This window comes from Capricornis sumatraensis, chromosome 12, assembly GCF_032405125.1.
Source record: "Capricornis sumatraensis isolate serow.1 chromosome 12, serow.2, whole genome shotgun sequence".
Taxonomy (NCBI): domain Eukaryota; kingdom Metazoa; phylum Chordata; class Mammalia; order Artiodactyla; family Bovidae; genus Capricornis; species Capricornis sumatraensis.
In genome coordinates this window covers 25571607-25586745 of record NC_091080.1, presented here as the reverse complement: position 1 = coordinate 25586745, position 15139 = coordinate 25571607, and the positions used below count along the sequence as shown (strand labels likewise).

General features: G+C 37.1%; 1 protein-coding gene across 1 annotated transcript in view; it reads right to left on the bottom strand.

Moving 5' to 3' along the window:
- COG3 (component of oligomeric golgi complex 3) overlaps window positions 1-15139 on the bottom strand; it is a 59369-nt gene that overhangs the window by 33966 nt on the left and 10264 nt on the right. The window contains exons 3-13 of the mRNA XM_068984389.1: window positions 13837-13898; window positions 12426-12591; window positions 11573-11647; window positions 10433-10525; window positions 9617-9742; window positions 6757-6837; window positions 5056-5099; window positions 4477-4603; window positions 3794-3885; window positions 2518-2657; window positions 545-705 (exon numbers count right to left, since the gene is read on the bottom strand). Coding sequence (XP_068840490.1) covers window positions 545-705; window positions 2518-2657; window positions 3794-3885; window positions 4477-4603; window positions 5056-5099; window positions 6757-6837; window positions 9617-9742; window positions 10433-10525; window positions 11573-11647; window positions 12426-12591; window positions 13837-13898 — 1167 coding nt within the window. The remainder of the gene's footprint in view (window positions 1-544; window positions 706-2517; window positions 2658-3793; window positions 3886-4476; window positions 4604-5055; window positions 5100-6756; window positions 6838-9616; window positions 9743-10432; window positions 10526-11572; window positions 11648-12425; window positions 12592-13836; window positions 13899-15139) is intronic.

The window sequence follows — 15139 nt, the reverse complement described above, 5'->3', positions numbered from 1 at the left end:
ATGCTGAAACTCGAATACTTTGGCCACCTGATGCGAAGAGCTGACTCACTGGAAAAGACCCTGATGCTGGGAAAGACTGAAGGCAAGAGAAGGGGACGACAGAGGATGAGATGGTTGGATGGCATCACCGACTCAATGGAGATAAGTTTGGGTAAGCTCCAGGAGTTGGTGATGGACAGGGAAGCCTGGTGTGCTGCAGTCCATGGAGTCGCAAAGAGTAGGACACGAGTGAGCAACTGAACTGATGCCACTTACAAAAAAAAAGAAAACACAAATTCACCTTAAAAACAGAATGCATAATGGAAAAGAAGAGATAACTTAACAGAATGTTTATAAAACACAACTTAAAGGAAGGACAAAAAAAAGAACACCGTAACAAATCATTTCTGTTCAGTTTTTGAAAAATGTTATTTCCTAAGATTTCACAGCAAGTTTCCCTTGATTTTGCATCCTGAATGAGAATTAAAAAGAAATATCCTATCTTCACCGGTATACAATATCCAAAAGTGTGGGGGTGGGTGAAAGATCCAACAAGACGACCCACCTCCATCATAACTAACTTATCAGGATACGCTAGATCTCCAGGAGCTGGTTTGTAGCCCGTGATGTCCGTCTGAATGTAGATGTGGGTCCGGTAGACAAGCCGCTCCTGTACATCTTCTAACATCTGCTTTACACCAGCTGCAAATGCCCCCAGCTGTTCAGCTGATTTAAAAACAAAAGTGCAATCACCCATTCCTTTAGATTTAGAAAATACTTTCTTTAAACAAGCAAAACATCACAAAATTGTCTACAATAGGATAAACCGGTCTTGCTTCAAGGACTGGTTATATTCTATTTTGAAATAACTGTCTTCCGATTTCCTCAGATTTAAAGTTGGGAAATAAATTTTCCCTTAGATCTTCTTCCAGAGACTCTCTGAAATAACTTCTATTATTAATATGAATAATAAAATCTTAGTTTTAGTTTTAAAGTGCTCTGTGATTTTCAAAAGGTATCTCATATAGCTTCATACCAATCCTGAGAGATGGCTAAAGCAACTTGTTAACTGAGTTAATCCCCATTTTACATATAAATTGAGTTCCACAGATACTAAATGACTTGCTAACATTCTTACAAGGAAAAATGAGTAAAAAAATAAAATGAGGGAATTCCTCAAAGACTCAGTGGCTAGGACTCCACACTCTCCTACCAAGGGTCCAGCTTCAATCCCTAGTCAGGCATGTGTTCAGTCGTGTCTGAATCTTTGTGACCCCAGAATGGACTGTAGCCTGCCAGGCTCCTCTGTCCATAGAATTTTCCAGGCAGGAATACTGGAGTGGGTTGCCATTTCCTTCTCCAGGGGGTCTTCCCGATCCAGGCTCTGCTGCATTGCAGGAAGATCCTTTACCACTGAGCCACCTGGGAAGCCCCACAGTGTACTAGAAATGCCCAAACTAAACTAATGGTTGGTTCTCTCTGGATTTCAGATGCCAGAAAGAACAGTAACTGTAATTATTTTATTACTAATTTTATACAGACTTTAAAATTCTTTCCCCATTATTATTTTAGTCACAGGATAAAGTGCATCTTGGTTCAAAAAGAGACAAGGCATCAACCCAAGTTTTAAATATATTAAATTTGTATAGGGATGGGGGGGGAGGGGAAACAGTGTCAGACTTTATTTGTGGGGGCTCCAAAAATCACTGCAGATGGTGACTGCAGCCATGAAATTAAAAGACACTTACTCCTTGGAAGAAAAGTTATGACCAACCTAGACAGCATATTGAAAAGCAGAGACATTACTTTGCCAACAAAGGTCCTTCTAGTCAAGGCTATGGTTTTTCCAGTGGTCATGTATGGATGTGAGAGTTGGACTGTGAAGAAAGCTGAGTGCTGAAGAATTGATGCTTTTGAACTGTGGTGTTGGAGAAGACTCTTGAGAGTCCCTTGGACTGCAAGGAGATCCAACCAGTCCATTCTGAAGGAGATCAGCCTTGGGATTTCTTTGGAAGGAATGATGCTAAAGCTGAAACTCCAGTACTTTGGCCACCTCATGCGAAGAGTTGACTCATTGGAAAAGGCTCTGATGCTGGGAGAGATTGGGGGCAGGAGGAGAAGGGGACGACAGAGGATGAGATGGCTGGATGGCATCACTGACTAGATGGACGTGAGTCTAAGTGAACTCCGGGAGTTGGTGATGGACAGGGAGGCTGGCGTGGTGTGATTCATGGGGTTGCAAGGAGTCAGACACGACTGAACTGAACTGAACTGAACTGAACTGAACTGGGGTGGGGGGGGGGGGGGCGCAGAGAATGGCTTAATCTTTTTCAAATTCATTGAGTCACAGATATAATTTAAAAACACCTTTCGGGACACTTTCCTGGTGGTCCAGTGTCTAAGACTCTGTGCAGGGGGCCTGAGCTTGATCCCTGGTCAGGGAACTAGATCCCACACACCACAACGAAGACCCAGTGCAACTAAATAAATATTTCTTAAAAATAATCCTTGAAATGATCATTTCTACTTATCATTTACCATTATTCTGTACATGATCTTCAAGCACCTCATTTTTAAGAATCCCGCAAAGTTCTGATAGAGTTTCCAAGTGAATAACATGAATGATCAATGGCCTGAAGACATCATACAACGACACACACAGCTTCTCCAAAAGTTCGCTAAAATGAAAGAATGAAACACGGTTACCAGTAGTAATCCTTTCAGTATTTTCTAATAGTTTAAAAGTCACCCTTAATTACTTTCAGCCAATAAAAATAATGAAAATGTACTGGAAAATAATATGCGGGAACATTAAACAATGAGAAGTGAAAGGCTGATAGTAATTCTCTGAACTGCTTTTGCTAGAATCAATAAAAAAGCTCAGAATAAGCAATCCTCACAGTCAACAAATTAGCTGGCCCCAGCTGAAAGTCAATTTATTATTATTTTTACTTACATTAGCAATAATCTTGTGCATGTCCTTTCAAAAACAATAAAATATTTCAGTAGACTTAATTTTCCTACACCATAAATAACCTACACTATAAAATAATTTAATTATTTTTTAATTTTCCTACACTATAAAATAACCTACACCACTATGAATCAAATGGTGACATTTTCCCCAGGAAAGACTGATTCAAATCTCTTGAATACATACAGATTTAGATAAACAAAACTCAAAGTATTCTGGACATGCACCAAGTATTCTGACAATTTTAAACATCTGAAAAGAAAAAAGTGAGGCTGTCTATACTCTTTACATTGTCAACCGTACTCTTCTATATATAGTCTTTCACCAAAACCATAACATATGTTTGTTTGTTCCGCATTATGAGAGTCATAATCTTGGGATTCTTATGAGTCAAAATCACCAATATGAGGAACTCAGAAGTGACTAATAGTGGATTTGAAAGACACCTTGAGAAAAATAAGAAAAAGGATTTTAAATAGTATCTACATTTTTAAGTATCTCTCATGAGTTAAAATCATATAATTTTTTTAACTAGAAAGAATTATTATACTTAGTGGAGATAAACAGCTCCATATACTAAAATAGCTGCCTATACAGGATTCTTACTCTTGTAACTTACTGTTTCCATAATTATAAAATTATGAAAGCATATTGGCCTTTAAGCTGCAAATTTATTTCAAAGTAAACAGCCACTGTCTCATCCAACAATATGAATACTCTGTTCATATATCCACAAAAATTAAAACACGCCTTAGTTAATTTTAGAGTACTACTATGATATAATAAGCCATTAGCAAACTAAATCTTAAAAACAAGAATTGGAGTCCATGTACCACGTACTCTAATTTTGAGGTTGGTTTTGTGAAAAATTCATTGTAAAGCTGGTGCTCGTCCTGGCACACATGAACCATAAAGGCACAGCCACTGCGAATCTGTGGGAAACAAACACACACCACCTACAGTTAAGGCACATGACGACTCCAGCCAGCACGGATGAAGCAAAGCAGACACTTTATTTACAAAGAGACTATGCATATGTAATTCATAAAACAACTTCCTAATAACAGAAAATGGTTTTCAGCATAATGGGGATATAGATGACTTTTATTTTCTTACGTTTTCTAAACTTTTGACAATGAAAAGTACTCTTCCAGTTCAAAGGTGGGTATTTAAAAAAAGAATCTTTATGTACTTTCCTACAGTCTGAATTAAAATCACACTAAATAAAACGCACTTCTGCAGCAAAAGCTAAGATTAAACTGTACACAAATCCACCAACTCTGAAACTTCATCTTTCAAAAAACAATACTTATTTGTAAATCATCACATGCTCAAAAATAGATCAAAATTAGAATATTTTGCCCAAATGAATGCTAATTACTAAGTGAGATTTGTCATAACTGAAAGAGTCTGTAAGTTTGTTGATGGGAAGACCAAAACTTATTTACCCACGTGTAGTTTCTAGCGTGTCAGAACAGCTTAAGAGAAGGTTTAACATTAAACCACAACAAGCAGAAACTTACCAAGGCACAGTGGTCTCTGTTATTCTGGCTGGTCAACTCGGTTACAGTACAAGTAATACTGGGGCCCAAAAGGAGTTCCCGCTGATCAAGGTAACACTGGTGGATGTCAGTTAGCAGTTGTTGGTATCTGATGAAAAGCAAATGAGACTGGAGCATAAACTTCTGATTCCAGGTATGTAAATTAACTCTGATCTTAAATCCCAAAATAGGGTGCCAAGCCTTCAAGGTTATGCTCACCTGCCCACATTAAAAACTAGAAACATTTATGTACATAAAGAAAAAGCAAACAAATCACAATGATCTAACAAAACCTTTATCTTTTAAAGAAAGATTCATCTTCCAGGAGTGTCCTACATCTACTCAGTGAGGAGAAAATCCTGCTATATGGGAAAAAAATGCTTTGTAGACTCATAAAGTCAGGTCTACGACCTTGCTCCCCATATTGAGCTGTGTGCCACAAGAAAAGGCTGGTATAACACACAAGGTAATTGCTCAGAAAACATCAAGGACACAGCAAACTTGGAAAAATAGCACTTCAAGCAAGGTAATTTGGAAACTGAAGAACCTGTGGGTACTCACTCAGGTATTTTTTCAGATCGTTGTTCTATCTGTTCAATGAGAGTCTGTGGAATAAAGAAAAGCTCACTAACTTCATCTGTTTTAGTAATACTTTTAATTACTTTCTGATTGTAACAGTAACAGAAGCTCATGTTAGAAAATCTGGGAATACAAAAAAGCTGAAACAAAAATCACCTAAAATGAAAAAATTAAAAAAAAAAAAATCACAGTATTTTAGAATATTTTCTTTCAGTGTTTGTATGTACACAGTTATTTTCCTTTTTAAACAAAACTGGAATTATACTATATATTCAGCTTTACAATCTGCTTTTGAAAAACTAATATTTTAAAATACTTTCCTTTTATTAAATAACGTCTGTTATCAGATGAAAATATTTGAAAAGCCTTAGCCTGCTGCCTGGCACTTAGTAAACAGTCACTGAGTCATCATTATAAGTACTATTTAGAACATTACTTTACATGGCTATTTGATATCCTACTGAGTAGATGCACTCTAAGTCAGACATTCTTCTACTGCTAGTCATCAAGGTTGTTTTCTAAGAATATCAGCCCCGTGGTTAAGAGCTCCGGGTCTTCAAGCGAAACTAGAGGGTTTAAGTGCTGACTCCCAGTAGCTGTCTGAGTCCAGGAGAACAAGCCCACGTCACTGAGATTCCATTTCTGACCTTGGAAAGCTGATACAGTAATAATACCTAAGTCCCAGTTGGGGGCTCCCAGCACCAGTCAGTAAAGATAAATATTTTTAGAGACTTTTGTTCCATTCTGCTAAAATGTTTTTGAGGAAGAAATTAAGTATTAATACATTCCATCAGCAGTATCACCGGTCTCACCAAATCCTGAAAAACACTGACTATTACACCTTACTTTGTCAATTTCTAACAGACCAAAAATACCACTCACCACTGAGCCCTCATGCCTACACCATTTTTTCTCATCAACTGTATCACTGTTAACTGACTAACAAGCAACCAACCTGGCACAATCTAAACCTCAAACTATCAACTAGCTGCTGCATCTTCTCTAAACAAGACCAAGTTCCTGCTTTGAAAAACAAAAACTCCCTTCCACTTACTTTCAAGATGGATACAAGGAAGAGAGTGGGGTCAAAGTCACCAAAAGCAGACCATTCTTTCTAGAAACTTCACAACAATAAAAACAGATACACATACCAGCTCCAGGCAGCTGTATCTGGGATGCCACTGGTTTAAAATACTGTACTGGTTCTCTGCTTTTCCTGAGTGAGCATGACATGAAACATCCTTCGTGAGATGGCCTCTGCCACCGTTCTAATTTCTCATCACACTCTACTAAAGTCTGTGTTCCAGCGTCAACAAATTACATGAGGTTCTCCCCAAAGACATGTCTTTTATGGTTCTAGTACCTTCCCTGTACATGTTGCTCTCTCTGTAAAAAATATCCTTATTAATCCCCCCCAAGTCCTCTCTAAATTCAAGCTTTTTAAGCTCAAATATCAGCTTCATCTGGAAACCTTCCCTGAGCATCACAGAAGAGCTAGGTGTTTCCTGCTCTGTGGGCTTAGAGCCCCTCAACATATACTGCTACAATGTGGAAGGACAAAGCCTACCATTCATTCACGCTCATTTTCCTGGTATAAGCAATGGACCTAACATACATTAGCATTTCCAAAGGGCTGGCTAAATAAATTTCATAGCAGTATCTTTTTTATGTCAACAGACTTACTCTGACTTTGGGGGCAGCAGCTCGAAATTTCACATAAAATAGTGTAAAGGCATTGTCTGCATTAGGTACAGATGAAGGCTCCTAAAGACACAAGGCGGAGGACAGAGAAGGCAGATAATTAGCAAACAAAAAATTATTCAGAAAATATAACACAAACCATGTCATATGGGTCCTGCTTGGCCTAATACCAACCAAAAGCTTACAGAGAGAAAGACTAAATATTGTTATTGCTACATATAAAATAATTGTGTGGAGCTGCCATCTCTCTCCTTTTTATAATTAAAATTTATCCTATGCTTCAAGAATTTTGGCAGTAAAAAAGACTGAATTCAGATTCACAGTCATTTATTGACTATAGAACATTGGTCAAATTATTTAACCTCTCTGAGATAAAGGGCATCCATTAAATGGAGACAAAACATACGCACAAACGTTTTACAGAGCTCAGTTATAAAGCACCAACACATAGTAAGTACCAGTACATATTAGGTATTAGTTTTCAAAATTAAAAATTTTGCACAACAGAAAACTCATACAATCTGTTCTGTTAGCTAAGAGCAATGTGAATGATGAAACTCAATACAAAAATCAGTAGCTCTAAACTGAAAGCTCAAGAAAATATTCCATATTTTTAGCAAGTAAGCTTAAAAAATAAACTGTATTACCTTTAAGGTTTTATTTTTTTTAGGAAAGAAATGTGCTCAGTGACCATCCTATCTAGCTCCACTTTTATTTTCTAACCTAACACTCAGCTAATTTTCCACCTGGCATCTACCACAATCTTTAATTGATTAATTTATTTCTTTATTGATTATTTCTCCTGAATATAAGCTCCATGAGGGCAGGGACCTTGTTATCTCCTTTCACTACTGCACAGTCCCCAGTACAATGCCAAGCACTCAGGAGGCACTCAATAATAATAAATTTCCTAAATAGAGAAAATTAATCCATCATTTATAAAGAAAAATATTCAAATCACCCATCATATATAATTCTACCACTCAGAACCACTTTTATCATTTTGATGTATTTCCTAATATTTTCTTTAAAAAGACAGAAAAAGTTTAAGTGAGAAATAGTCTGAATCTTTTTTATTATTTATCATATAGTACTGAATTATTTCTCACACTCATGTATTCTTTGAAAATAAAACTGTGACAGACAAATATATATGGCCATTTTTCTTATTATAAATGAAGTTGCAATGTATATTCTTATTTAACAATAGGTTAAAAAAAACAAGAGCTCAGTCAGTTCAGTTCAGTCACGTAGTCGTGTGACACTCAGCAACCCCATGGACTGCAGCAAGCCAGGCCTCCCTGTCCTTCACCAACTCCCAAAGCCTGCTCAAACTTATGTTCATTGAGTCAGTGACACCATCCATCCATCTCATCCTCCGTTGTCCCCTTCTCTTCCTGCCTTCAATCTTTCCCAGCATTAGGGTCTTTTCCAATCAGTCAGTTCTTCCCATCAGGTAGCCAAAGTACTGGAGTTTCAGCTTCAGCATCAGTCCTTCCAATGAATATTCAGGACTGATTTCCTTTAGGATTAACCAGTCTGATCTCCTTGCAGTCCAAGGGACTCGCAAGAGTCTTCTCCAACATCACAGTTCAAAAGCATCAATTCTTCAGTGCTCAACTTTCTTTATAGTCCAACTCTCACATCCATACATGACTACTGGAAAGACTATAGCTTTGACTAGACGGACCTTTGCTGGCAAACTAAAGTCTCTGCTTTTTAATATGCTATCTAGGTTGGTCAAGTGTCTTAATTTCAAAGATGCAGTCACCATCTGCAGTGATTGTGGAGCCCCCAAAAATAAAGTCTGTCACTATTTCCATTGCTTCCCCACCTATTTGCCATGAAGTGATGGGACTGAATGCCATGATCTTAGTTTTCTGAATGTTGAGTTTTAAGCCAACTTTTTCACTCTCCTGTTTCACTTTCATCAAGAGGCTCTTTAGTTCTTCTTCGCTTTCTGCCAAAAGGGTGGTTGTCATCTGCATACCTGAGGTTATTGATATTTCTCCCGGCAGTCTTGATTCCAGCTTGTGCTTCATCCAGTCCAGCATTTCTCATGATGTACTCTGCATATAAGTTAAATAAGCAGGGTGACAATATACAGCCTTGACGTACTCCTTTCCCGATTTGGAACTAGTCTATTGTTGCATGTCCAATTCTGTTGCTTCCTGACCTGCATACAGATTTCTCAGGAGGCAGGTCAAGTGGTCTGGTATTCCCATCTCTTTCAGAATTTTCCACAGTTTATTATGATCCACACAGTCAAAGGTCTGGTGTAGTCAACAAAGCAGAAGTAGATGTTTTCCTGGAACTCTCTTGCTTTTTCGATGATCCAACAGATGTTGGCAATTTGATCTCTGGTTCCTCTGCCTTTCTAAAACCAGCTTGAACATCTGGAAGTTCACGGTTTATGTATTGCTGAAGCCTGGCTTGGAGAATTTTGAGCATTACTTTACTAGCATGTGAGATGAGTGCAATTGTGTGGTAGTTTGAGCATTCGTTGGACATTGCCTTTCTTTGGGGTTGGAATGAAAACTGACCTTTTCCAGTCCTGTGGCCACTGCTGAGTTTTCCAAATTTGCTGGCATATTGAGTGCAGCACTTTCACAGCATCATCTTTTAGGATTTGGAATAGCTCAACTGAAATTCCATCACCTCCACTAGCGTTATTCATAGTGATGCTTCCTAAGGCCCACTTAACTTTGCATTCCAGGATAATCACCATTGTGATTATCTGGGTCATGAAGATCTTTTCTGTATAGTTCTTCTATGTATTCGGACTAAGGTTATGGAAAATAAACGAATCAAAAAAAAACACCCACCTCACCAGTTAACTCACCCTTTTTAATAACTGATTTGTGAGGTTCTGTAGTGTGTTCACAGTGTATGTCTTCATGAGGTGCAAAGCTTTAGAAAGACACTGCTTAAACTTCAGTAAATATACAGGATAATCTTTAAAATTCGGCTGTAAAGGAAATGGAAAGATTTATACATATGAAACATTAACAAAGCAAACATTTAATGAAAACCAACCTTTATGCAAAGCTATACAGAAAGTTCAAAGGAAGGTCTTATGTAGGTCATACGCTCCTTGAAGACAAATACTATGACTGTCTTGGTCATAGCCAAATTCCCTGTGCCTGACACAAAGCAGGACTCAATAAATATTCGCCATTTTTAGCAAAATATATTTTCAGTACCCCACAGACCTCAAGGCTAATATGTGAGGCCCAACTAGGAAAAGGAGTGGAGTTGGGTAAAATAAATACAGCTATAAATCCTCAGTGGACAGTAAGAGAAGGTGATTACACCAAAGGGCTTGTCCCTTCATTTCCCCTGCCAAGTAATAATTTTTGTTTCCAATGAAGTACCTAGCAAAACAGGAAGTCAACAGTCTAAACAAATCACTAGCCCTCTTAGATGGGATAAAGCTGTGTCAGCCAGACCCTTTTTCTACTTCAGAGGCTTCCATAGCAGCTGAAAGTACAACACTATTTTACATCACTACTGAAAGTGAATAAGAATTTACCACAATTTTTCTTCAAGTATATTACAGATATGTATTTTCCCTTAGGAAGAAATAATTATTGCATAATAAGTGATGTCACAGAGATGTTAAGATTTCTTTAAAACATACAGAAACACCATGACTTACATGAGATGATATGTACGTTATACAATCATCTAACTTGGCCAGCATAGGTATAAATCCTTCACTATTCACAGACAATGTGGGAGAATTCAATTTCTTTAAGGGAAAAAAAATATTTTACATTTTAAGAGTCAAAAAATAGCCTCAAATGCAGCCCATGTGTAACAATACAATAGAGGACAAATTAAAAATTATATGGATTGAATTCAGTTTATTCCTAATGAGCTTTAATGGAGCTCTTCATGAATTAGCAAACATTTTATCCTCAATTGTACAGTTACATTAAAATAATACATCAAGAACCTAGATTTTTCATATTCTAGTACTTTAAAACATAAATTTTCACATTTCAAAGAGTGGTGATTTTCTCAAAGTTAAAACATGTTTAGCAGTCATACTATGAAAGTAAAATATAAGTAAACATATACAAGTAATATGAGTATAAATAGAGGTAACATAATAGTAACATGATATTTAATATGTAATGTAATAGACAATATATAAAAATATATAAAGCTAATATATATAAAATATAAAATCAATTATTTCTAATCTTGATATACAAATAGTTTGTCAATGTATTCCACTATTAACAGGCTACCATTTTTATTTCTCTCTCAAAGAACTTTAATAATTAAGATTACTTTTAATAATTTTAATAACATGATGTATATGCAGTTATTATAATTAATTTATGAGCCAGAGCACAGAAAAATGTAATTTACACAGGAGTCCTTATTGTGACGATCTCTTTGGGATACAAGAATGCTTTAAGAAGGCTATACTTTTCCTCAAACTAAACATGAGATTAGTTTAAGAAATGTTTTAATTAATATTATAGAAACACAACCACAGAAACATTTAAAATGTAATATTTCTTCTTATAAACATCACAGCTTGCAAATAAGATACTATAAGAGTCAACCAAAAAAGAGAGTTTAATAACTATAATAGAACATAAAAAGAACTATTATTTAAATCATATGTGGAAAAAATCTGAACTGGTAATGGTATGTCTATCAGCCACAAATAGGAATACCTTAACAACAAGCAAACTGTTAAGTTAAAAATACCACTCAAGCCAATTTATAAGTTTAAAGATTATACTCAGGAGGGGGAAATAGATAAAAAAACAATGCTTACTGTGTTAATAGTTTCCAATTCATTAAAATAGGAAAGTTTTTGTTGAATGTTTTCAGCCAGATCAACAAGTTCCGACTTGCAGTTTTTTAAAAGAGAAAAATCAATTATTACTAGAATATAAGAATCAACACTCCTGTCTCAAAATTACATTGAAGAGGTTTCTATCAGTCATATAGGTTTATATTAGATATATAGTCTCACAATAATGCCTAAAGATTTCAGCAATAATGGGCTAAAATAAGCAATGATTCTTACAGTAAATTATATTAAGATCTTTTTACAGAATAACAAAGCACTGCCTTTTAAAAAGCATACAAAATATAAACAGAAATCTCTGAGATAAATATAGTAACTTAAATATTCTATCTTTAAGTCACAAGTTTAAGTGCAATCTAGATCTGTTCATCATTTCATAAACCCCACCATTACTACAATCACTACCCCTTGGTTGAAAAGTGTCAATAGGGAATTCCCTGGTGGTCCAGTGGTTAGGACTCAGTGCTTTCACTGCCAAGGCTGGGGTTCATTCCCTGGTCAAGGAACTAAGATCTTGCAAGCCACGCAGCGTGGCCAAAATTAAGTGTTAATAATAAAGAGCAGACAGAGCAAACAAATATATCCTCTTCACTCTGAAACTGTACTGAGACCTAACAGCTCAAAACATAGGAGAGCTCGCCAGGGACCCTGCTCCTATAAGCTTAAAAGCAGGCTGTCCATGTAACCACTTGTATGCTTACGAATGCAAATCTCTTACAGAGCAGTGTTCAAAATTAAGGAAATCAGATTTAAATTATATTCATCTATTTAAAAATAATAAATATATTCACTGACATTCTCTCTTCTTCCAAATTACCTGCTCTTTCAGGAGCTGTTCACAGGCTTCATGTAGGGTTCCTGTCTTATTGGACACAAAAAGATACTGTTTCTGCAATGATTCCAGATGCTGAAGAGCACTGTTTACATCATTCAATATAGCATCACACTGCTCCTGAAACCCAGACAAGTAATCCCTCATCTGTCTAGAAAACAGAACCAAAAGGGGATTGGCAATAATATTTTCCCCCAATAAGCATAGACAATAAACAACAAAATCTTGTTTTTCCCCCAAATGCCTGCATTTCAGAAGGAAAAGTCTGACCTAGTCACAAACATTTATTAATTCAGAAATGTAGCAAAAACTATGTCACAAACTGTTTCCATGCTTAAGGAGGAAAATGACTGAAACTATGAGCAACAAAAGGCATCAGCCTTGGAGCCATAAACTGGCTTTTCACATGTAGGTCAATAAATCATGGGCTCAGCTCTCCAAGACTGGGACACCAAGGTCATCAAGCAGGTCCATCCCTCAGGTCAAGTCTGCCTTTGAGGGACAAAGTCACGGGAAGAATTCTGGACTTGGAAGACGTGAGTCCAAGTCCCAGCTCTGCCCAAGTCTCCATCACATTAGGCAAGGATTCAACATTTCCAGGCCCCAGTTTAGTTATTTGTAAAATGGGGATAATGTTGCTATGAAGACCAAATGGAATCATACATAAAAGAGCCTAATACAGTGCCTAGCAACAGTTGTCACTTAACGTTAAATGAATGCAAATGTTCAACTCAGAGCCCCCAAATCAGCTAGAGATCACAGTCACTTCCTCCACGCCATCAACACGTGCAAACAAAACAATGCAGCCCAGGCGCAGCCCAGGCGGCCATCCCTAAAGTCTCCTGGGCCTCTCCCTCTAAAGAGAAGACAGCAGAGTTCTTGACAACACTCCCACTCCATCTCAAGTTATCTAAAAATCAGTGTCTCCCTCCTAACCTAACTGACTCCTCTTTTAATCACACAACTCCCACTACCAGTTGTAATGACCTACATCTTCTCTGCTGCTGCTAAGGCGCTTCAGTCGTGTCTGACTCTGTGCGACCCCATAGACGGCAGCCCACCAGGCTCCCCCGTCCCTGGGATTCTCCAGGCAAGAACACTGGAGTGGGTTGCCATTTCCTTCTTCAATGCACGCAAGTGAAAACTGAAAGTGAAGTCGCTCAGTTGTATCCAACACTTCGAGACCCCATGGACTGCAGCCTACCAGGCTCCTCCGTCCATGGGATTTTCCAGGCAAGAGTACTGGAGTGGGGTGCCATTGCCTTTTCCACCTATCCTTAAAGAACATGTGACTGTTCAAGTTTTCTTTGTACCTTAATTTTATTCAAAGACACAGATTACAAAACGGTTCAGATGATCTTAAAATCAGGATAGCCAACAAATGAGAGCCACATACCTATATTTAGTTCCTTCATCCTGATCCATCTGAGTTTGTAGCTTTGCAAACCATGAGAAAAACTGGAAAAATAGAGTATTATGTTGTCAATAAAACTACAACAAAATGAAGAGTGGCTACAAGCTAAACAGCAAGTCAGAAGGGCAGACACTAAGTCGTATTGTTTGGGGCTCAGACATTAAAAGTTTGAAGCCAGGAAATGAAAATTTAATTGCATGATCAGTGTCTATATGCTAGGGAAAGCAAAGTATCTTAAAAACACTGGCAACATTCAGAGTCAAAATAAGAGTATTAACAAGACAATATGTGTTAACAGGAATAAATATTTCTTCCCAAGAGGTTATTGCCTACCTGCTAATTTGCCTAATATGAGTAGGTAACATAGGGCTTTGGGTAAATATTAATATTATCTAATAATAATTGTGAGAATATAAGCTCAGAAATAATATAAAGGAGTGGTTTAAAAACATAGCTTTTGCATCAACTAAACCTGGATTTGAATTCTGGGCCCACCATCAAGTTGTATACTTAAAATGAGTACATTTTCATTATATGTAAATTATAACTCAATGTATTAGATTTTTTAATTTAAAGAGAGATATGCAAGTGTAAATTTAATCCAGATTTTTTTCTCAAATACTCCAAATAAGTTCATAGACATGGTGCAAGATTATCTTCTATAGTTCTCAGGTGGGATCTGAAGTCAAAGGTATGCTTTATTCTCCCAAGATATTACATTTGCCAAGCACTTTGGCTCTCGTTCACTGAACCCTGACTGTAAGAGAGGGAGGTGCCTTTCAGATCCACGCTGGCCTGACTCAAGAGCTAGAGCTTTTCACCACTCTGCGGCACTGCCTTTCCTGACTAAGTGTGTGCGATTCAGCACATTTGCTCCATGTTTCACTTGGTAACCGCCTTAGCTGTGATTTTTTCTTTTTAAACTGAAGTTATAGTTGATTTAAATTTACAGCTGTGAACAAGTAAAAATAACCAAAAAACAACCAATCACATGTTAAATTACTGAAAAATAACCATAAGCTTTCGTCTAAAGAGAATACTGAGGTTTTTAAGAAAGAAATTACCTAGCAACAAGTGGGGGCAGGTCTGTGTATGTCCAGGGCGCACATTAATACAGACACACACTGGGAGGAGGTCAAAAAGGCATAAAGTATCAAAACCTTAATAAATGTAATAGTCTATCAACATCCAGACTTGGAATATAGTATTTTTATCTGTACTGCAAATAAAACTAGGCAACAGGTTCACTTAAGACACTTAAGAAATAGCCACCACTAACACAAAA